The sequence below is a fragment of the Suillus discolor genome (genome assembly GCF_016758755.1).
Source record: "Suillus discolor strain FC423 chromosome Unknown F5147scaffold_57, whole genome shotgun sequence".
In the NCBI taxonomy this organism is placed as follows: Eukaryota; Fungi; Basidiomycota; class Agaricomycetes; order Boletales; family Suillaceae; genus Suillus; species Suillus discolor.
In genome coordinates, this window is record NW_024541304.1 from 158,979 (window position 1) to 182,285 (window position 23,307).

The window sequence follows — 23,307 nt, forward strand, 5'->3', positions numbered from 1 at the left end:
ATTCAAGGTACCTGTAACCTTGATTTCAGATAGAAGAGAAGCACCAATAACGACTTCTATGGTTGTTGACTCGGGTACCTGCTGATCCTTCATCAATAAGGATTATTGCAAGAAGCACCGCATCTCCTCGCACCCGCTGCGGAAACCACTCCCGGTAACCAACGCGGACGGATCTGCCACGGCCGGAGGGCCTATCTCCCGATACTGCACCCTCACGGTCCAGATCGATGAACGGGTATTACCCATAAAGTTTTACCTAGCTGAGTTAACATACTCAGATAAATTCCTGCTTGGGCAACCATGGCTAGTCGCCAACAACCCTAGCATAGATTGGACGGTGTCCACCTTGACCCTCACCGCCACTCCTGAATCCAGAGACATGGAACAGGAGATTAACCTAGAACGGAAGAAAAACGGCTTGACACCTCTCTTCCAGAAGAAAGATAAGCGAGTCGCTGACCGCTCCCAGACGAAGAAGAAACTCCGTAAAGAGTATAAACTAGCACCGGCACCGGCTGCTATGCCCTATGCCCAGATTGTGGAAATCCCTGAAGAAGGACCCACACCCCAGACTGCCGCAACCTCTCAACCGCAGCAGACCGCACCACAGCCCAAAGAAGCTGTGAGGAAACAAGTCGCCAAGACATCTGCGTCTTTAGCGCCCCCACCAGTCCCGAAAAACCCCTTCCTGACTCTAAATGAAAAGAAGAGGCCTTCCGTCACCTCTGAGCCGAATGTTAAATTCTCGGCAGAACCCGCGTCTGTCCTTGGCAAAGGATGCGCGATTGTCATGGCAGAAGCACCCCCTGCCAAAATCCCTAGACTGGCCCCTGAACCAGAGAAAACTCAGATGAAGTTTATGTTTTCCGGAGAGCCGACATCCGTTCTCGGAAAAGGAAGAGCCATCTTCATGGCAGATCGACCGGCAGCCAAGAAACTATGGTTTGATAACGAAGAACCCGTCCCTCTCTGTCACCAGGACATGCCCATGTCCGACAGTGAAGACACCGAACCGGGCCATGCTGTAAGCCCCGCGACACCCCCAGTCACCGACGTACAGATGTCGTCGGTTGACCCCAACCAGAACCCAGTCGAAAGCTATTTCGACATGGTGATCCAGCACTTGAATGCGCGTCCTCTGACGCCCCCCGCACTTCCAGAACCAGCCTTATCGGCTGATGAGGATTCTGATGAATCCGACTCTGACGAAGAAGACAACCCCGGATCCTCATATATTCGGATGATCGGCAATTTCACTATCGCCTCTCCTTCTGATGACCCTGACTGCGGAGAACTTGAATTGGACTTTTAATTTCGTTAATCGTGGTAGATCAATGTCCTAGTGACGGGGTAAATTCATCATTGCTTTTACCTTTTCCACACCTTTTTCTATCTAATAGGTCTCTACCCCTTTCGACTCTTGCCGACACGTCCACTATGACGCTAAACTAGACCCAAGTCCGCTATGACTATAAACTAGACCTGAGTCCAGCACGACTATAAACTATGCGATTGTCCGGAAAGACATTAAACTAAGACTGTCTGAAACAACATTAAACTACCTTCCTCGCTGGACGACCCCGGACACCCTCCGGCCCCCTATGCTTGGATACCCCCCTGTCCTCTACCTCAAGTATTAACAACAAAAAGGTTATGACACCGTACGTCCGGAACGACGCTTAAACTAGACCACCCCTCTTTGACATCCACGTTGAGCAAACCTTAACAAGAGATCAAGAAGACGACGAAGACGAGGGAATCCCCAGAGAAACTCCTGCAAGCCTTTTGGCCCTTACCTTCCCCTGATCGTCCGGAACGACACTTAAACTATCACGAGACGAACCTTTCGGAAACTCCTGCAAACCCGCAAGATCCTCTAGATCCGCCGACCGTAGACTTTATCAACAAAAGATAACGAAACGCGCCCTCCCATCATGGCAATGATTAACACCCTCTGATGATAGATTAGAACACGAGGAGCAACACACCCTCGCAATTGAACTTTGATAGAGTTTAACGAAAGATAAGTCTGACTCAAGCGGAGCTTGGAACGACCTGGAGAAACATATAAGACACTCTCCCTACAGTTAAAATTCCTCAGAACCTCCTACCATCATGACGACTCCCACCGAAACTCCTACCACTGTGACTCTGAAGGACTCCGATTACGGACGAATCCTCAGAACAATTGAGAATTGCGCGTTCAGCGAAACCGCCATCCTCACCCCCACGTACTCCCGAGAGATCGACAACATCCTCGGTGATATAAGTGCAACCATTGCATCAGGCACCTCCCTCGCCGTGCACATCATTAAAGCCACGAAGTTGCTAGAAGAAGCTGCACTTCGTACAGACCTAGACGAAGGTACTCAGACACTCACCGTGCTCCACCTTCAGAACAGAATTCGCGCTGAAGGTGAGGAATCTTGACTATAGGTGAAACACTAAAGCTGTTACGACAAACGGTCGTGTGCGACTAGGATAATCTAACAGCGACAACCACGACAGTGGTACCGAGTGCTGAGAGTCGTCGGCCTTTACAGACGAGCAAAGGTTGCGTACTCGAACGTAGCTCGTGGTGGTTAACGAGGGGTTACGCTGAGATGATAGCAGGGTTTACAGACAGTGAGAGGCGTCACTGAAGGTACGAGTCGATGTCGAGCAGGTAGCTTTAGTGGGACAAGGAGTTCAAGGGTAAACCTAGTAAGATTAAAGTAAGGAACGTCTACTTTAATCTTCGACCTTATATAAGGCTACTCTATCGTATCTAAGCTCAGCTCGAAGCTGGGTTCTAATCTGCTTATCTACTCGAGTCAGAGATAGCGTCCATGAGGCGGGCTTCTATCGTAGATAGCGTCCATGCAGTACGCTTCCATCAGAGATAGGATCCACGTGGTATCCTTCTATCAGTACATGAGGCAACATGAGGCTTGCCTTCTATCTTGATAACATAAATAGGTCTTCTAGACCTATGTCGTCATGTCATGTCACGTGCGGTCCAGACCGCTTATCTAAGCCGGCAGTTGCCACTTATCATCTATCATCATCTATCGTCATCTATCGTCATAGAGCTGGTGAGACTCCGGTATCGTCTATAGCCGTACGGTGGCAGAGGGCTGTCTGCTGGTGGGGGACTCGTGCCATGTTACTGTAACAAAAGCTAACGGGGGTTCTACAGTAAGACCAGGATACGAGAATATGACTCGACCCAAAGGACAGCTACTGAGAGAAGTTCCTCTTTAATGTAATGGAGGGAGTCTTCGCCAACTAGACGGGTGGTAACAGGCGCGCGAAGGTGCGAGAAGATAACGCGCGCGTAGGCGCAAGTAAGCAATGCGAAGGCGCGCGTAGGGCGCGCGCGAGCGAAAGATGCGAGGGGCGCGCATGTATGCGGAAGCGTGCTTTTGAGCGATGGGGGAGAGTGTTCAAGTATAGCAGATGCGCGAGCGATGGTAGAATAGTGAAGTATAATCGGATTTCAAGTACTAAGGTGCACTTATACAATTTGCAGTATACTCAGATAAGGGAGAAGGGAAGGAAGTCCGTTCCAAGGAACTTTCCCTCTATTTAAGAAGGGAGATTACGCTATGCGGCGCGCTTCTGAGCGTGGTACCGAACCGAGTAACCATATCAACTCTAAATATATTCTAAAGCCTATGATAGACTTTCTGTATGTAAGCGCGGAGATCGGACCGAAGGTACGTCAATTCAGTGAAAGGGATAAGAATAACGCACCAGTAAATCAGCGAGGACATAGGACGGACGGATGGACAAGGGTACGAAGGCCTAAGGGGAGGCGCACGAGCGCGCGCGAAAGGCGCGAGTGCGTGTAAGGCGCGCGAACGAGGCGCGTATGTAGGGCGCGCGCGTGAGAGCGCGTATGACTGATCCTTCGGATAAGAGCTGGAACGTGTAGGGAATTATGTGGGTAATAGGGCCGTATATTCCGCATTGAGAGGTGCAAGTCTCTACATCTCCTGGGGACTTACATTCTGAGTGTCCCCACTCAGCGCTATAACGCGGGATTTTGGACTTGAAGAAGTGGTGATAGACAGGGGTCATGTGATTGCGAGAGTAGGGCCATTCCTTTGATGATCGCGAGCATCGCTGATCTAATCGATGGAAGTATTGATAAGAGATGGTTGTGTTCTCGCGATCTCTTGTCTTCCTTCTTATCAATACCATCATGCCTCCTTTCACTGCCGCTATGCTGAACGCCACCCCCTCTCCAGAACCTGAGCCTGTGGCGCAAGGTCACCCTGAGGATGCGCCTATGGCTGACGCTAGCGCTGAATCCAATACCGATCGTCTCCTCAGCGCCTGGGCCTCTTCCTTGGTGTCATGGCGGCGCCTGATCTCAAGCCGGAGCTCCTCGAGGATCAAGAGATGTGGATGCGCGAGTGGCATTCTGTGCTTGTGAGTGTGCCTTACATGTCCCGCTTTGTGTCATCTGACCATCCTAGGCAACCTTGAACGGCTGTTCTGAGCGCGCGGGTGTACTGGGCGTGGAGTTGGATATGGACGAAAAGGGCGCGGAGTTCCTGAAGCAGGGGCGCAAGGGTTGTAAAGAGATTGAGGCGCTGGTGAAGGGATGGAAGGCGAAGGCGATTGAGACTGTTCCAGAGGCGCCTCCCAAGCGTGCTGTGCGCGCCACTGATGCTACCGGTGCTGAGGCGCGCACCACTGATGCGTCTGGTACAGATGTGGCCGAACAGGTGCGTTCCTCTATGTCTCATTGTTGCGCTACTCTACTGATGCATTCTGTTGTATTAGCGCAAGGTTGGGCGTATGTCTGTCGTCAAAGCGCCGCGTTGCACCAGTTGCGCCAACAAGGATCAGGACTGCAGAGGCGCGCCTGGCAGGCGGTGCCCTCCTTGTGATGTTTCCAAGCGCGCGTGTTCCTTCTGTAAGTTGCGCCTTGGGAATATTTGTTGGCGCACTACTAACGCCTTTGATTAGCTAAGCGCAAGACTTCAGATGGACCTAAGGTGCGTCCGCGCAAGCTGATGCCTAAGCGCCCCATGGCTGTTGAGTCTGCAAAGGAGACCGCTTCCTCTATTGCGGTTGAAGAAGGAGAAGGGTCTGAAGGGTCTGGCATGGATGTGATGATTGTTGATGAGCGCACTGTGCAGGATAAGGTCGTGCGTGCCTCGCGCGATGTCCCTGTGCGCGCCGTTGGTCCTTTGGCGTCTGGCTCTGCGCCTAAGGGAAAAGGCAAGTTCAAGGGACCAGAGGAGGAGTTGAAAGAAGCTCAGGCTGAGACCACGCGCCTGAGGGAGGAAAATGCGCTTATGCGCGCGTCCGCTTTGAAGATGCGCCAGTATGCGCGCGCCCAGCAGGCGGACCTCCTGGCGCTGTCCAACAAACTTTTTTCTATGTCCCAAGACTGGTCTGACTTTGAGGAGCGCGTCAATGCCTCTCTTAACTAGATGCTTTTGTGTTTGTTTTCCTGGGCACCAATGCGCCTGTGCAATAGATCCAGTTTGTCTTGCGTCCCATGTCCATGTCCATGTCCTCGTCTGATTTACCAGGCTATGAATTAAAATTATAAGTATGTAAGTAAGGCGCGAGCGCGAAACAAGATCAAGGTAATGCGATAGACTTTACCTAGGGTTTCTGCGGGGGTGCGCGCCCGTCTTGTCTTCTTCGCGTGTCTTTCATCGTCTATTCCTGCTATATTGCGCCTCGCGCATACGGGGTGGTGGCGCGCGATTTCTAAGGAAAAGTAAAAGTGCGCGGCGCGGCGCGCACGTTAGAAGGTGAAGGTCTATGGGTGAGACTATGCGCGCGCTATACAAGTAAGGTAGTTAGTAGTATGTACTTGCGGAATATTAGTATTTTTGTGTTCTGTCGTCCTATTTTAGAGTCTGTGGGGATTATGTGCAGGCAATGCGCGTTATATGAGACAAATGATAGAAACTGATATCACCGGACGAAACCCGGGGTAAAACTGAGAGTATGTACTTAATGGAATGTTTTTGTTTTTGTTCTTGTTTTTATTTTGGTGTTTTTGTTTTGTTTTTGTTTTTTTTTCTGAGGAATGTGCGGGGATGCAGATATAATTGGGCGATGTGCGGAATGGGGGGGAATTGTTGTGCGTGCTAATCATCTTGCGCGTGCTCGGGCTCGTCTTCTTCGGGTTCTATGGATTCATAAGCTTCTAGATCATCGATGCTCTCGTCGTCCACTCCAGTCATTTGGGTTACCGACACACGCTCCCCGCTACGTGGATAATAAGGGATGACGCGGAACGCAGCGAACCGGAGTTTTGAGATCGCGCCGTCCAACTCGGCCAGCATATATGAGCCTCCCTTCGTGCGGCGCACTACAATCATAGGTCCCAAATAGCGCGGCTTCGTCTTCTTGCTTAATTCGTATTCGACCTTCGAGTTGCGCACCAATACCAAGGTGCCGGGTTCGAAGTCGTGCGACTTGATAGACGCGCGGAAGCATTTCTCGAAATCGCGTATCGACTTGAAACGCGCCGCGACAACTTTATCTCTGATTGCGTTAATATCTTCCATGCGTTTCTGAAGTTGGCGCGCGCGCCATGCTATAAGGTCAGTAGTGGTGAACGCGCCTCGGCTCGGCAAGGGCGCGAGGAATGTCGCTTCAGCGAGATCAAAGGGAAATATTGGCTCGACGCCGTGCATCATGAAATAGGGCGATAAACCCGTCGCTTTGTGAATGGTGACGCGCTCTGCCCAGAACACTGAATGGACTACCTGATACCAGCGTGACTCATCTCCGTCGCAGCTTTTAATGATGGCCTCCCGGACATCGCAGGTGTCGTCGTTCGACTATACCGTTTGCCTGAGAATTATATGGTGAGATGCGGATTGGGTGTATTTTATATTTGCGCACGAGTTCGTCTACTGCGAGCCTGTATGCGGGCGCGTTGTCCGTTACTATTTCTGTGATCGGACCCCACCTACACAAGAGCTCTTCGAAAATAAATGCGGTTAGCGCGTGAGTATTTTCTTTGCGCAGCATGCGCCATTCAGGGTACGATGTTAGTGCGCATCGCGCTTGCACAAGGTATTCAAACCCTCCCACTCTGGGCATCTTCATCGTGTCGATGTGCGCTTTGCGGAATAGACCACCTGGCATTGGCACGATTGGAGGAATATGCAATTTGCGCGTTTGGCGCACTTGGCATTCATGACATGTCCGCGCATACCATTTGATGTCTTCCCTGATGTGCGGCCACCAAAAGCGCAGCCGTAGGCGCGCGCTGACGGTATAAGTACCCTTGTGCCCTAAATCGTCATGCGCCTCCTTGAGAACTCGATAGCGTTACTTGGGGGCAGCACGAGCTGATGTTGGCCATTTGATACTTTGCGCCATAAGTTGCCTTCCAGGATGAAGTAACGCGCTGCGTTGTTGACGAACTTTTCGAATTCTTGATCTGAAACGTCAGTGGGTCTTTCGCGCAAGGAGAGGAACTGTTCTATCATGGTCATCAGCGCGTCCTGCTCGCGCGCCGCTGTCCGAGCGTGGAATATCAGGTTCTAACTCCTCTGTCTGCGTGACATCGAAATATACGCGCAGCGTAGGGGTGCGAACGGTTTGCGAGATGAAACACGTGCGATGCGCTTCATGGCGCATGTCTGCCGAGCCGCCTGCTATACGTCGTGTGCGATCGTTTAGAAGCGCGATAGCGAACGAGTATGCGCGATCAATCCAATCTTCATGATCGTCGTCCTCTATGGGATCTTCATCAGCGGGCGGTCTCCTTGAGAGACCATCAACGCCTTTGTGCTTTTGCGCGGGTACATGAACAAGTTTGAACGAAAATAAGAGGATGCCCGCGATCCATCGATTGATGGTCGCGTTGGGTTGCAAATCTGGATTATTGATCATACCTTTGATATATTTCGCATCGACCTCCACTGTGAGGTTCTTGACTCCAAATATGTATACGCGCACGGCGCGCAGCGCGCGGAAAAGTCCAAAGAGCTCTAGCTTCGCTTGGGAGTAGCGCCTCTCCACGTCATTCAGCGCGATGGAGCCGAATCGATTTGGGTAGCGCTTCCCGTCTTCGCCTACTTGCAGCAAGATGAATCCGATGGCAATATTAGAAGTATCAACCGCTAAAATGACTTCGCGCTCGCTGTCATAATCGATGCGCCTTAGCGCGGGCGACTTTAGAATTGAGTCCTTGAGGGTCAGCATGGCTTGGCGTTGTTCAGGTCCAAATACAAACGGCGCGTCCTTTCTAGTAAGGTCAATTAGTGGGCGCGCGATGCGCGAGAAATCGCGAATGAATATGCGCAAGACGCCGCAAGTTCCTAAAAATCCGCGTACTTGTGACTGATTCTTGGGTTCAGGCCAGTCGCGAATCTTCTGTACTTTGGATTCTTCCGGTACGCGCCCTTCAAATGTACACTTGTGCCCAACGATAATAGCTGTGGGCGCGGCTAGAACGAATTTTGATGCGGAGACGGTTGCGCCTACATTCTCCAAGCGCTGAAGGATGCGATTAACAACGATACAATGTTCCCATATGAAGCGTCGGATTCCTGGGTTTTCTGGTATAGCCTCGTATGAACCGTCTTCGCGCTGATAGCGCGTTCGTACCGATTTGATCGGGACGTCATCCACGAATGGCGACGTGAACTCTGGGATCTCATGTTGCAGAATGAAGGCGGTATCGCCTTGGTAAACCTGAACAGCGTTAGCATGCCCTTGAGGAAGGGTGGTTAACCGGTGAGGACCCAAGGGTGTCCCAAAGGTTGTTAGGTCGCGCGAGTCCACGTGAAGCGCGCGCTGGTCATATCCTGAATATAAATCCAATATAGCGTATACCGCGTAACCCGCAAATGATTCTGCGAGAAGCTCGACGAACGGGGGAAGTGACGCGTCACGAATCGTTACCGCGTTGAGTGGCTGCAAATCGTGAACTAGGCGCAAGGATTTTCCGTCTTTCTTGACGACGCAGAACCAGCGCGAGCGATACGCGGCTGTCGATGGCTCGTATACTCCTGATGCGATCTTTTCCTTGATAATGCGCACGACTTCATCTAAGGTGGCTGGCGGGATCGGAATATTGCGTTGAGACCAAGGGGTGTGCGGAACCGTAGGGATCTTGTAAGGCGGGAAGCAGGTTTCATTGAGGCGCCCGCGCTCTGAGGCATCCCACGCAAAGGCGAGTTCATGGACGCGAACTAGCCAGCGCACTAATTTGAGTTCCTCTGGCCAAAGCCAGTTCGCTGGATCAAGGTCTAGTTTGTCTGCGCGCTCCTGCGTGAAGCGCGCGCCTGGAGAGAATTCTGGGAGATGGGTCGGTAAGTCGGGTAGCCCTGCTAACGGGTCTTTGGGCAATTGGCGCACTACTCTATACTCTGCGGGCATAGTGGTAGGCACGGTGCGCACTTTCTTCGCGACTGGTTTATAGACCAGCGCGTGAAGCACGGGATCATAATAATAATGAGAATTGAAGGCGTCGATCGTCGCCTGATCTATAATGGACTGCGTGGATGTTAGATGCGCATAACGCGCGGAATACTGCGGAATAGATGATGAAGAAATTTGATGTATAACTACAGGAGGTAATGCATTGTTGCTCCTTAAGAGCGAGGGATGAGGAGCGCCTCCCGCGCGCGCGATGCGCAACGCGTCAGGCGCCATGCGAGAAGACGAAGCGTGATGCGATAAAGAAAATGATTGAGGAAACAAGTGCATATAGGCGTCTCCCCGCAAATGCTGCGGATCATCGAGACTTAAAAACCCTTATCCTCCTCCTTGAGCGCGTGCGAGTGCGCTTGGTTAGCGCACTTCGCGTCTCTTGCGAGCGAATGCTTGACCCAAGGTAGGGTTGGAATGCGCAGTTCCTTGCGCGCATTAGGGTCAGTCAGTAAGAGGTCCTGTTCCCCATCGGGGAGATCAAAGGTGCGACATGAAGTAAGCTTAAAGAATGGGCGCCCTAGTAAAACCTCGAAGGTCGCGCGTTCGATGACTTGGACCTGGAAGTACAAGGGCCCTGCGCCAAAATCAAGCGGAACGTTCTCCACAACACCTAGTGTCGAGTCGCGCGACGTATTTACCGATTCCATGTTAAGGCTATGGTCCGATCTGAGCGGTACACCGAGCTCCTTCCATACTTCCCTTGGCATGACCACTACCTCGGCGCCTTGATCTAAGACACAAGTGAGAGTGCGGCCTCCTATTGTCTTTGCGCGTATACAGCGCAAGGGCGCAAAGTGGTCCGCGACAATCTTGCCGTCGTCGCTTCGCATGCGCACGCCTTCGTACTGGCGTAACCATTGATCGGTCGCGGGATGTCCTGATAATTCGTGAACTGATACTGCGCCTACTGTGACGCGCTTCTTCGTCGTGAGTTCGCGAAATTGTTGGCGAACGTCGGGGGATACAGCTAATAATTCCCTTACGGGAATGCTGAGGTTAGAATCTAGAAGGCGCTCGACAACGCGCTTGTCAGCCTCCTTGTCCTCAAGCGGGAATGCATAACGATACGATGATGATTGAATTGGTGCTGGTGCTGAAGTTGGTGTTGATGATGATGCTAACGATTGTGAAGGGGATGGTGGTGGTGCTGATGATGATGGTGGTGCGGTTGATGATGACGAGGCGCCCTTGGGAGGCGCCTTAGCGCTAGTTGGTGCGCTTGTCGGCGCTACTTTTGCTAATTCTTTTCCTTTACCTTTGTCAGACGAAGCTTGTATTTCGGGAGAGATTATCTCTTCCTCCACTGTAGCTTGTCTTGACGCGGGTCTTGGACGCGCGCGCGTTTCACTGGGTACTTCCACGCCATCAAAGCGGACAGTTTTTACCTTTAGCGTTGCGCTTCTGGTCTCGCTTCGCTGCTACATAGGCTAGCGCCTCTGCCATTAGATCATCTGTCTGATCATCCTCCTCTGACTCGATTTGCGCGACTGTGTGCACAAATGCGGACGATCCTACTTCGATTACTGCGTCGACTTCTTGGGCGCGATAGAAGAGCCCGGCCGTCACACTTGCGCTAGCGGTTGTGTCCTGCGTTGTCCGGCTCGTGTGGTATCGATCTAACCGTTCTTTGAGGAGTCCTCGTCCAGGAATCCACTCGCCATCTGGCAAGACGAGTTTGCGCGTCTCCTCGCTAACCTTGCATTTACCTGCGTCAATGTACCTTTGCCTTTCCATGCACCGAGGATAGAAATGTTCGAGACTGCCACAGAAGGCGCAGTCGTTGAACACGGGTGCTTCGCGCTTATACTCGCGCTTAGTTACTGTACCTTGCGCGGGCGGTTTTGCTGGCGCGGTAGCGGCAATTAGGTTAGCGAGTGGCGTAACCTTGGGAGCGCTAGCCGTTGCGCTTAGCGCGGGTGCGTTCGCTGGTAGTACAAACTGTCCAGCTGCGAAAACATTCATGAACGGATATGGGTCCTGCGGGTAATGGTCCGGGAACTTGATCATGAGGCGCGTGCAGACTAGCGCCTGGGTGTCTTTAGGAATGCCTTCCATGAATAGTCGGTCGCGCTTCGGCTTTCCCAATACGGTCTTCTGCCAAGAGCGGTTGCATGACCTTCTTGAATGCGCGCAGATAGCTACTTAATTCCTGGTAAGAAGGCATTGGTTTGTTAGCGTACTCGCGCGCAATGGCTTGTAAGTCCGTGAGCGCGTAGCGCCTCTTGCCATCCCATCCTGGATACATTACCTTCACCTCGTCTAAGAAGGCGTCGTAATCGCTTACTTGCGCTTCGGGCATTCCGCCCCATAATTCGCGATCATCGCGCTCGAGGTAGCGGATAATGCCTTTGATTCGGTCAAGTCCTAATAGACCTACTTCATCAGCGAGCTGCTCATATGCGTCGATAAAGTCAGCGAGGTTATCCGTGGTGCCGTCGAATTTAGGCGCGTCCGTTGTCCCACGGATAGGCATTCTGGTTCTTACTGTGGACATGATAGGCGATTGGGATGTTGCGGGTGCGGGAGTCTTCTGTCTTGTTAGCGCTTGGTGTGCGTATACGAAGGGGAGATTTGCTACGATAGTTCCGCCTGGAATCGAGTTCGGTGCGCGTGGTGTTTCGGATGCTTCTTGCTTGATCTTCGGTAATCCCACCGTAGAAAGCGCGTTCTCGCGCGCAGTGGATGCTGGCGTGTTAAGCGGGGTGTCGGTTAGCGCGCTTAGCGCTGACAGGTTGGAGATAAAAGGAGGTTGATTGGGCGTGTGGAGGAACGCTCCGGGAAGTTGACTTCTTGGGTTATCTATTGCTTCAAAGTCGTCGGACGACTCCTCTTTGACAGATTCTTCGGGCGAGGGCGTTACTGGTGATATCGGTTGCCTATGCGCGCGTGCTAGGAACGCGAGATCTGGTCGTGCGGGTTCTGATACGTTGCGCGAACGACCGCGCGGGGGTTGAAGGAATAAGGGACCTGGTACAATGGATTCAATAGCTTTGTCGAATGCGGCGATGGCTTCTTCTCTAGCTCTGCGACGACTGTTGGGTCTGAGTACCCGACCGGTTGTCTCAGAAGTGTCCCTCGCGGTGGGCTCCAGTTGAAGGTGAGGAATCTTGACTATAGGTGAAACGCTAAAGCTAACGGGGGTTCTACAGTAAGACCAGGATACGAGAATACGACTCGACCCAAAGGACAGCTACTGAGAGAAGTTCCTCTTTAATGTAATGGAGGGAGTCTTCGCCAACTAGACGGGTGGTAACAGGCGCGCGAAGGCGCGAGAAGATAACGCGCGCGTAGGCGCGAGTAAGCAATGCGAAGGCGCGCGAAGGGCGCGCGCGAGCGAAAGATGCGAGGGGCGCGCGCGTATACGGAAGCGTGCTTTTGAGCGATGGGGGAGAGTGTTCAAGTATAGCAGATGCGCGAGCGATGGTAGAATAGTGAAGTATAATCGGATTTCAAGTACTAAGGTGCACTTATACAATTTGCAGTATACTCAGATAAGGGAGAAGGGAAGGAAGTCAGTTAAAAGGAACTTTCCCTCTATTTAAGAAGGGAGATTACGCTATGCGGCGCGCTTCGAGCGTGGTACCGAACCGAGTAACCATATCAACTCTAAATATATTCTAAAGCCTATGATAGACTTTCTAGTATGTAAGCGCGGAGATCGGACCGAAGGTACGTCAATTCAGTGAAAGGGATAAGAATAACGCACCAGTAAATCAGCGAGGACATAGGACGGACGGACGGACAAGGGTACGAAGGCCTAAGGGGAGGCGCACGAGCGCGCGCGAAAGGCGCGAGTGCGTGTAAGGCGCGCGAACGAGGCGCGTACGTAGGGCGCACGCGTGAGAGCGCGTATGACTGATCCTTCGGATAAGAGCTGGAACGTGTAGGGAATTATGTGGGTAATAGGGCTGTATATTCCGCATTGAGAGGCGCGAGTCTCTACAGCGCAATGGCGCTTCACCTCCTACCACTCGACTTCCCCGACCTTGTAAACCTCACGGTTAGGATGGCTATGTCAAAGCCACATGCCGAAGAAATTAGACCCGTGCGCGCGCTACCAAAGAAAAGAGCGGCCACAATGGATAGAACCCGCACGCTTTGCCGACGCTGCGGAGGATATGGGCACACTTTTAGACAGTGTCCTGATTACGTCTGCTGCATTTGCAGCAAGATTGGACCGGATCATTTATCGATCCATTGCCCTGGACTCAAGGGACACTTAGTGCTCCAAGAGTTTTCAGATGAGGAGAAGTTCTTCGAAGCTCTCCTAGACTGGGAGCAGAACCATAAAGCACTCGCTGACCTCGCGCTCGCCTTCCCCATACCACCTTCACCTATGCCCACAACGCCGATACCCATGACACCAGTGCCAGCACCTCCCTCGACACCTGCACCGTCCTCCCAGACATTGGACGAAGTATTAATTGAAGCCGGTGACTTCAACCTTAGTAACGGGGTAATGTTACAGGCATCCGTAACACTTACAGGAGCCCCAGCTCTGCCTACACCTGCCCCCGCTCTGCTAGACTCCCTGCGCGGCGGTGCGCCGTCCGCACCTAGAAAGATAGCGGTCTGGACCGCTGTGACCCCGCCCCTGGCGCTATGACCCGCCCCTGGCCTAGATGGCCTTGTACCTGATCCATGGAGGCTGTACGCCTCATGGTCACCCTAGATCAGCGCATGCATACCGCATGTCGCTTCATGAAGATCCGGAGCGCTCTCGGCGCTTCCTGTACCTATGCGCAGCTGCCCTTGGCGCAGCATACTTGATCAGAGGTTAAGCCTCATGTACTTATCTGAACCTCATGTCTTGTTATCATAGATCATAGATATACTATTGATTACAGACTGAGCTAGAATACTTGTAGTACTTCCCTATAAGTAGACAGGATTATTGTACTTAGACTTTACTTTAATCTACTAGGTTCATCCCCAGAACTTGCTCATCTAAGCCTTACCAGCTTCCTTGTGTGAGACCGCACTTCTAAGTCGCCCCCATACGACTTAGCACGTATCCGCTAGCCCTGCATCTCGACGAGCGCCGTCTTACCGAGATCGCCAGAGGAACCCTTGACGTTCCGTCAAGACGAGAACCACCCTCAGCTTCAGTAGACTCACTCGAGTCGTCGCTGAGAAGACCTATCCTAGTTCGCACATGCCGACCGACGGTCAGCGTAACACACAGCCTGCAAGGGTCAACAATGGGATCATTGTTTTCTTTCACTTCATAGCCATAAGAGATGCGCAGAATGATAGCGCCAGCAGTGCCGGCAATGTACAGGACCTTTATACCTGTACCCCGTACTGTCAACTCAAGGTCGAAACAGCCAACGGTACGGGTACGATGAACAGCCCTAGGAAGCATAAATAAATGATCAGCTATAGTTATAAATGTGAAAAATCATACCTATTGTGCAAGACACCGGACACAGACAGTGTTACGCTGACCGTCGGTCGGCGTGTGCAAACTTGGATAGGTCTTCTTAGCGATGGCTCGAGTGAGCCCTCCGAAGCTAAGGGTGGTTCTCAGCTTGATGGAACGTCAAGGGTTCCTCCGGTTATCTTGGTAAGACAGCGCTCATCGAGATGCAGGGCTAGCGGATACGGCTAAGGTGCGGGGAGCGACTTAGAAGTGCAGTCTAGACAACTAAGTTGGAGGACTTAGTTGAACAGGTTTCTGGGTGAGACCAAGTAGATTAAAGTAAAGATCTCAGTACAATAATCTATCTACTTATATGTGCTACATGTAAGTGTTCAAGCTCAGTCTGTATCTATAGTATATCTGCGGATCTATGTCTATCAAAGATAAGAGTACATGTGGACAGTCATGAGTGCAGATAAGATACATGAGGCTTAACCTCTGATCAAGCATGCAGCGCCAAGTGCGACTGCGCATAAGTACATGAGGCGCCAAGGGCGCTCCGAATCTTCATGAGGCTTCATGAGGCGGCAACAATCAACATGTGCTGATCTAGGGTGACCATGAGGCGTACAGCCTCCATGGATCAGGTACAAGGCCGACTAGGCCAGGGGTGGTGTCACAGCGGTCCAGACCGCTGTCTTTCTAAGTGCAGGCAGCGTGCCGCCGCATCGGGAGTCTAGCAGAGCGGGGGCTGGTGTAGGTGTTACAGATGACTGTAACAGACAGTGCACAACACACAGAAATGAGCGAAGATGCTTGTCAGTGATGTACTACATACATAGATAAATGAAAAAGATGCACCTAGATTGCAGACGAGCAGGGACAGTTACTGACGAACTGGGACATATGTCAACCTCCTGGTCTGGTGATTGGAATCCTCCTGTAGCATTAGCCTGCCAGCATGCAGACTAGGTACATACTGTCGAAAATATCAGGGGTTCAGGACGGTTCGGGATGCGTCTGAAGCAAAGTCGAACTGTTCGCCCAATGCCAGAGCCGAGAACCGTATTATGGTCCCTCTTCTTGATATCTGAGTCGTTTAAATACAGTATTTTGTTAGTTGAGTGAAGTCCAATGATGTCAGTTGACGGGGCGCACCTGTATATTGTATGCTCGAGGGGTTGATAAGTTCAGTTTTAAGTTGTTGAGGGAGGTGTGTATATGTAGTAGAGCCCTATGTCGGAGAGGGAGAGTTGAAGGTTGAGCTGGGTATTGATATGATGTAGCGGTTGTTGAAGGAGGAAGACATCAGCTGGCAACCGATAAACAAGATCATGTGAAGCGACGCAACACAGTGAATGTGATGCGCGAATCATATGTAGAAGTAAGTATGCAGATCAACTTGAGAAGGCAGGCACTTGTGCCTACCTAAGCTGTGGCTCCATGAGCATCTCACAAGGCTCCTGAGATGCTCTTGAGAGGCTTAAGCAGCCAATCAAATGACGAATTAAAAGTTCGATTAAAACATAAAACATTGATTGTTGACCCAGCACTCACCATAAAAACATCTTTTGATGGTCTGAAATAGTAGTATAGCAGTCCCTACATGTCACAGAAAACCTTTAGGTACTGTTGTAAGGTAAATGACCCGCTGACACTGCAAAATGCAGTGTTATGGACATTTACCTTTCAACAGTTTGAAGCTGGCTAGTAGGACCGAAACTTGTCTCAGTGCGTCGACAAGTTTGCCCTCCCGCATTGCTTGAAGCCACTGCTTTCCACTGTCTCATACTCAATATCACCTTACTGCAGTACTACCTGTGGCATCAGCAGCGATGCAGCAGGATTTACACGCGGGTACTAACATATAAATCATATAGAAGTAGCTGTTACAAAGACATGTATTCTAGTACTACGGATAATAACACCCTACTCATCCTTCACAACGAGAACAAGAGAAACTCGTTTTGGAGCAGAAGGTGCTGGAGTTGGAGTTGGTTCAGCCAGGAGCTGGCGTTGATTCGCGGGGAGGCACAGGTGCTGGTGCAGATGGAACAGGAACTGGCTTGCAAGCAGGAACTGGCCTAGGAGTAGGAACCGGCCGGGGAGTAGGATGCACAAGCTGAGAGCGGGATGCAGCCAGGGCACCATCAGCGTGGAAAGTGGTAAGCATGTCAAAAAGCGAGAAGACCCACATACTGAGAGCGGAACGCAGCCAGAGCACCATCAGTGTCAGGTAAGCAAGTCAAAGATGAGAACATGCACAAGCTGAGAGCGGGATGCAGCCAGAGTACCATCAGCATCGGGTAAGCAGGTCAAAGGACGAGAGCACGCACTTTCTGAGAGCGGGACGTGGGCAGAGCACCATCAGTGTAAGGTAAGTAGGTCAATGGACGAGAACCCACACAAACTGCGAGCAGGACACGGGCAGAGCACCATCAGCATAAGGTAAGTAGGTCAATGGACGATAACGCACACAAACTGTGAGCAGGACATGGGCAGAGCACCATCAGCAGTCGAGTACACAACAGTAAAAGACAAGATCACGCACTTGACACGGGATGCACTTGTTTGAAGTATGCCCATGACAGATGCATTAGTGACGAATACATGAGACTGAGTCATGTGCTTGAGGCTACAAAAAGAGCTGGTCAGTTTTGTATGTGGGGAGAAGTTTAACTTACAAACTGAGCATATGTAACATCTACACAGCACAAAGTAGAGATGACACACGTCAAGGTGTCATGTTGAAGAACTCAGTGTCGGTGATAGAGCCTTTGGGCAAGGGGAGTGGCATCGAGTCGGGTGGGACACCAGGCACTGATCAATGGTCGATGACTACACACAAGTGGCATGCACAGTGCTGCGCGGGATGATGGGTGACGAGAGGGTGGGCATGATGATAGCGGGTGTCCAAGCGTTGACGAGGCAGTGCTGAGGATACACTTGTGCCCTCTTGCCCTCAATCAGCCATATCGCAGGTGGATAGCATTGGAAGGTGGAAGCTAACCTCATGAGCAGGACAGTGGATGAGTGATGGATGTTCAAGCACAAGGACTTGCGACTCGAAATGGTGTGAGACTGAAGTGACTGGAGCATCAGTTAGTAGAGAAATAAAACTAGATAGATGCACCCAAACCAACTATACCAATCCTACTAGGTAAAGACAATTGAAGATACGAGCAACATGAGGCAGAACGAAGGCGAGGATAACAAAGCGAACAACAGTACAAATCGTCGCAGTGCGAGCGTGTTGAGTATAAGCTGGGAGCTGTCATGGTGGAGAGACAGGACTCAGTCAAGACAAGGACAGAATGAGCACTAAGTACCATTAAGTAGTCCTGGGACGGGGATGCTGACGATGTCGGCGAGGAATCGCAGAGCATTGCAGATGATGTACAGAATATCCAGAGGGTCAGGAGAGGGCTACGAGGCTCAAGGGAGGCGCTGCAGGAGAATTCTGGAGGAAGGAAGGTGTGCTATAAATAGAACATCAGCGAGGCCGGGTCTCTTAGACCATATAATCCTAACATAAAAATAGGGTCTGACAGACCTTTAATAGTACCGAGAACTGCTGCCTGAGGTGTGTGTTGCTGTCCTCAAGCGATGTGAAGGACGACACAGCGGGTGCGAGACACTTGGCGACAATTGCTATCTCGGGAGCTACACATTCAAGTGGCTTCCCTCCATCGGGGTTTCCTTGACCAATGGCAACAAAATGTTGCGGGGACCCATCTCGTGAAACCTGCTTTCTCGCACGAACAAGAGTTGCCAAAGTGGGGGTATACGAGGAGATATAGATGTGAGACAAACAATCTCTCTTCTTCTCATAAGCTCCTGCTGCATGTAGAGGAAGCAGCGCAAACTCAGCAGTGGGACACCACCAAATACGCGAACCAGGGCAAATATTTGATACCTTAAGGGCTTGTACTACGGGGCCAACAACACCATGCCAAAGTTTACGAAGGATGCTGACAAGCTTGAGTTGAGCATCAAGAGAACCAAATTGTTTTGAAAGGGACTGAAACTTGGAGGATAAATCAGAAACTTCAGTGTGCGTGATACCGATTGGCACATGGACAGGATTTTGGTTGCTCAGGACAATCAAGGTGTCGCAGCGATACTGACTAGTATTAACAATGATGACAGGACCGTCTTCAGCTGCCTTCTGTAGGTCGGAGAAAAGGGGAGGGAGGAGAAACCGAGAAAAGTCAGGTAGCTTGCGGATGCGTGAAACTACGTCATCCTATTGCATGGCAAGTTGCCGAATTTGCAGACACTGGTCTTCAGTAGACTGATCGAATGCATTACGAAGGCAAAAACTCAACAATCTGAACTCTTCTGCCAAGGCCACACCGGTATCACCTGAAACAGAAAGTTCATCCAGCGGCATGCTGAAGCGTGCCAACTGGGTCCAGAACACTGCACGACCTTGCTCCACCAGCTCCACTGCAGTTGTCAGCGCATGATGACGAACACTGCATGAAAAAGCATCTGTGGCGAGGGAAGAAACAGCCTCCCTGAAGAGTGAAGACGTCGAAATGATGGAAAGAAGGCGACAAGAGAGCAACCTGCTGATCTAGGAATTTCAGTGCAGTCTTATAGGCAAGCAATGCAGATGCGTGATTGAGGGTGTCAGCGAAGGCCACCCATGATTTAGCAACACGAAGATCTGAGCGAGATGCTGCATGTGATAGGTGGGAGAGTTGAGAATATAAGCTAAATGCTTCATGAATGTCAGACTGGACGCCGCGCTGGTGGAATCTGTCTTGAAGGCTAAGTGCAAGATCATTCAGAGATGAGGATCGCTCTGGATGACTGCAAGGACGGAGGAGTAATGCCTCCCGATGCAGCTCGATGGCCTCATCAAGGTCAGATGTGATCCCACACTGTTCGAATCTGTCTCGGAGGCTGATAGCAAGATTGTTGAGAGATGATGATCGATCTGAATGACCGCGGGGACGGAGGAGTAATGCATATTGATGCAGCTCGATAGCCTCATCAAGGTCAGACATGATCCCACGCTGCAGGAATCTGTCTCCAAGGCTGTTTGCGAGATTGTTCAGAGATGAGAATCGATCTGAATGACTGCGGGGACGGAGGAGTAATGCAGCCTGATCCAGCTCGATGGCCTCATCAAGGTCAGACATGATCCCATGCTGCAGGAATCTGTCTCGAAGGCTGTTTGCAAGATTGTTGAGAGACATGGATCGATCTGGATGACCGCGGGGACGGAGGAGTAATGCATCCCGATGCAGCTCGATGGACTCATCAAGATCAGACATTACCCCACGCTGCTCGAATCTATCTCCAAGGGTGTTTGCAAGATTGTTCAGGGACGAGGATCAATCTGAATGACCAGGGGGACAGAGGAGTAATGCATCCCGATGCAGTTCAATGGACTCATCAAGGTCAGACATGATCCCACACTGCTGAAATCTGTTTCGAAGACTGGCACCAAGATTGCTCAGAGACATGGATCGATCTGGATGATCGGGGGGACGGAGGAGTAATGCATCCAGATGCAGCTCAATGGCCTCGTCAAGGTCAGACATGATGCCACACTGCTGGAATTATCCCCAAGGCTGAGTGCAAAGTTGTTGAGAAGTAAGAACGGAAGTGAATGGCCTGGAGGACAAACCTGCAACCCAGCTCGATACACTAGGCTAGTAGTGACGCTATAAAAGGTCTCGCAATGAGCGCAAGATGGAGTGAGATCAGAGTCAATACACACTTGGCGAGTTGAAACTGCAGTACTGGTACACCGAAGACCCACTACTCGAGAGAAATGATATGGTGAGTGGTCAGCGATCCCAGGAATCCAACGGCGAACTGGAAGGCCACGGTGAGGTCGAGGCTCTGTTGGAAAACTACTATGAGGCCGCCAGGTGCAACTTGTAAAGTACCTGTGCATGTCGCAAGGTGAATACATAAAATCGCACAAATATTGCAGGCTTTTTTTACTGTCAGTCTGCTGCAAGTCCCTGCCAGCGAGCTCAGGATTCAGGAAAACGCATGCATTGAAGATATGGGGGACATCACTGAACCGAACTGAGTCGCTACGACCTGATGTCGGTGATTACATAACGTCCTCTATTATCAAGGCACACCACCTTAGCGCTTAGTAAGACGTACCATCAGCTGTCATGCTCACCGGATGTCTACTAGTACTTCCAACAGAGTGCTTGATCACAGGCTGGAGTGCCACAAAGCTCATAATTTCGGATATCGTTAGTCTCATTCTGGCGGTGCTGCCAGTGTTCCTCTAATGACGCTTCAACCGTTTCAACCTAAGGGCATCGCCCTCGTGGGAGCAGGTATTATCTTATCACTGCATACAGCTTGACGTCGTCAATTGCTTTACGCCTCATACTACTTATGATGCCTTTTCCATGCGTTCGATCACACCTATCTAACACCTTTTGTAGTCAGCGCTGGCCGCCATCTGTTTTCTGCGGTCATTAGCTGGCTTCGGCTTTCTGTTATCTGCTCCAACGATATACAGCGCACTGGGATTCAAAATCGCGATCGATATGCGCAGCGAACCTAGCCGTGTGCGGCTTTATGATAATCAAATAAACGTTCCATATGCTTATCGTGTGTATCATATTTCTTCCATTCCAGAACCATACCCTACTGTAGAACTACAGTGTCTTGAATGCTGTATATGCTAAACCAATGTCCAGATTGCGATGTAAGCCAAAGTAGTTCGCAATAGTGCATGGACCACCCTAGTACAAAATGAGGCAAAATGTGAGTAATTAATGATTAAGGTTGAATTATAGATATCATAGAATAAATGATAGCATGTGTGGTGCTCAAACATCGGTGCGCTTTTCTGCGGAATTCACTTCCTAGGCTATCGTGGTACTCCGGTGCTCTTCCCCTCGCCCTGGACTGGGCTGCCTACGGCCGCTTGCTTGCCCGCTTATTCATGGCATCCGTCAACGATGAAAAGACAGGGACCGAGAAACGGCGCGTCTTCGTGCCGGGTGCACGAGGGGCAAGCAGGGACATACTCCGCATGATGCTCTTCCTCTTTAATTTCTTTTCCGTATCGGGGACGTCCTCTCTGAGAGGTTTTGCTTGCTCAGGCGTTTCCACTGCGGCCGCGGGGGGCTTGGACGAGACCTGGTCCATGTCAATGACGTTGACAGGCTTCACAGGACGCGAGGGCGTGGCACATTCTGCGAACGATATGCGTCGTGTGTGCGCAGCCTCATTGACAGATGGGTAGAGCTGCAGAATTGAAGTTGGAAACCCGGGCTTTGAAACAACGTTGACAAGGGTTTCAGTGCTGTTGTTTCCTATGAAAATGACTGGCTCCGGGGGTGTCTGTGGGTTGGAAGACGCGGGCAAAGGTATCGTTGATTTGGAAATGGTGGGAAGTGTTGAGCGGGATGTTGGAGACTCTGGCTTGAGCTGGATTGCCGTAGTAGGTTTGCGCTCCAAAGGTGTTTCAAGGACGAAACCCTCTGGAATGAGAGGCGCTTTTCTCGCATTGCGAGTAAAATAGAAGATGTCGGAGAACGAGATCCAGGAAGACATGGTAGTGGCTGGCATGGAGGTCTCTTAGTATGGATGATGACCTCGAGAAAGATGGCCTGCACCCTAGAGATATATACAAGTAATGATCCAAGACAAAAGAAACGAAAGGCGTCTTTGAATGAAGAAACGAGAGAAGCGCGACGGCGCAGAAAACGAAACTTAAATAGTCTCTCCTTTCAGCTAACGCTGTGCTATCCGTTCCTATTGTTGACATGCATAGGAAACACGATGGTCTGGGCTGTGAAAGTCACTGTTGTGAACGTTACGAATCGCTATCATGACTGATAGCCTTTCAGTGATTGGTAACTGATTGAACTGCTGCTAACTTGTTTAGAGATATAGACTTGAACAGGACCATAGAAGGAAATTCGAGTTGACGGGGTTTGGGTTACTAGGCTGTGTCGCGGACTCGCGGTACCAGGTAACCGATGTTGGATACATGAGCGCTCCATGCCGCACGGGAGGTTTCACGAACGGCGTAAGATAGCCATTGCAATTGAACCGTTATGGTACTAGCAGTTAACGTTGATCACGAGAGGGAGCAGTGGGCGCTTAGTAATTGCTACAACCTGAATTATGTAATGGCCAATCGCGTAACTGTATTCAGCCCTGGACTGCGTCTCGTTTTTGGCTCTCCCTTCGAATGATACTCCTAGGGATATGGCATAGAAGCGCGGGGTTCCAGACTCGCCGCTTGAATCATGAATATCCTAATCCCTTCGCTTCAGAATTTCAATCAATTATAGTATCAACGCCCTCGGTGCCGAGTCAGGTTCATCAACTTCCTATGATACTCCTGCCACACAACGTGATGAGATCGATCGAACCGTACATGAAATATCTGGCCCCTGCGTGAAGATTAGATTCCTCGGACTGGCTGCTTAGCCCGACCTTGCTACAAACTGTCTCCGCGGCCAGTATATTGCTCAAAGGCAAATACCTGAAAGATAGGCTTGATATGCGCATGGCGCAGGAAATACTCCAGCAAT

The 23,307-nt window shown here is 50.9% G+C and overlaps 5 protein-coding genes across 5 annotated transcripts; 3 read left to right on the forward strand and 2 right to left on the reverse strand.

Annotated features, from left to right (window-relative positions):
- Nucleotides 1-2,115: 2,115 nt before the first annotated feature.
- F5147DRAFT_777288 (uncharacterized protein) lies at nt 2,116-2,430 on the forward strand (the record flags this gene model as incomplete). Its single annotated transcript, XM_041441959.1, has 1 exon — nt 2,116-2,430. One exon carries the CDS (start codon nt 2,116-2,118, stop codon nt 2,428-2,430), a length of 315 nt encoding a protein of 104 aa, XP_041289243.1.
- Nucleotides 2,431-4,186: 1,756 nt separating this feature from the next.
- F5147DRAFT_763050 (uncharacterized protein) lies at nt 4,187-5,473 on the forward strand (the record flags this gene model as incomplete). The annotated part of the gene is made up of 5 exons (XM_041440615.1): nt 4,187-4,243; nt 4,318-4,416; nt 4,464-4,715; nt 4,774-4,906; nt 4,960-5,473. 5 exons carry the CDS (start codon nt 4,187-4,189, stop codon nt 5,427-5,429), a joined length of 1,011 nt encoding a protein of 336 aa, XP_041289244.1. The 3' UTR covers nt 5,430-5,473.
- Nucleotides 5,474-13,357: 7,884 nt separating this feature from the next.
- Nucleotides 13,358-14,014, forward strand: F5147DRAFT_777293 (uncharacterized protein; the record flags this gene model as incomplete). Its single annotated transcript, XM_041441960.1, has 1 exon — nt 13,358-14,014. One exon carries the CDS (start codon nt 13,358-13,360, stop codon nt 14,012-14,014), a length of 657 nt encoding a protein of 218 aa, XP_041289245.1.
- Nucleotides 14,015-16,004: 1,990 nt separating this feature from the next.
- On the reverse strand, nt 16,005-21,418 carry F5147DRAFT_814041 (uncharacterized protein; the record flags this gene model as incomplete). Its single annotated transcript, XM_041443509.1, has 15 exons — nt 20,906-21,418; nt 20,735-20,836; nt 20,547-20,676; nt 20,412-20,448; nt 20,130-20,337; nt 19,248-20,078; nt 19,136-19,219; nt 18,324-19,006; nt 18,100-18,249; nt 17,617-17,860; nt 17,455-17,474; nt 16,636-16,656; nt 16,457-16,584; nt 16,328-16,349; nt 16,005-16,082 (listed from the first exon to the last, which is right to left on the reverse strand). Exons 1-15 carry the CDS (start codon nt 21,009-21,011, stop codon nt 16,005-16,007), a joined length of 2,844 nt encoding a protein of 947 aa, XP_041289246.1. The 5' UTR covers nt 21,012-21,418.
- A 1-nt stretch (nt 21,419) lies between these two features.
- On the reverse strand, nt 21,420-22,425 carry F5147DRAFT_336227 (uncharacterized protein). Its single transcript, XM_041429276.1, has one exon. It carries the CDS (start codon nt 22,331-22,333, stop codon nt 21,677-21,679), a length of 657 nt encoding a protein of 218 aa, XP_041289247.1. The 5' UTR covers nt 22,334-22,425; the 3' UTR covers nt 21,420-21,676.
- Nucleotides 22,426-23,307: the final 882 nt, after the last annotated feature.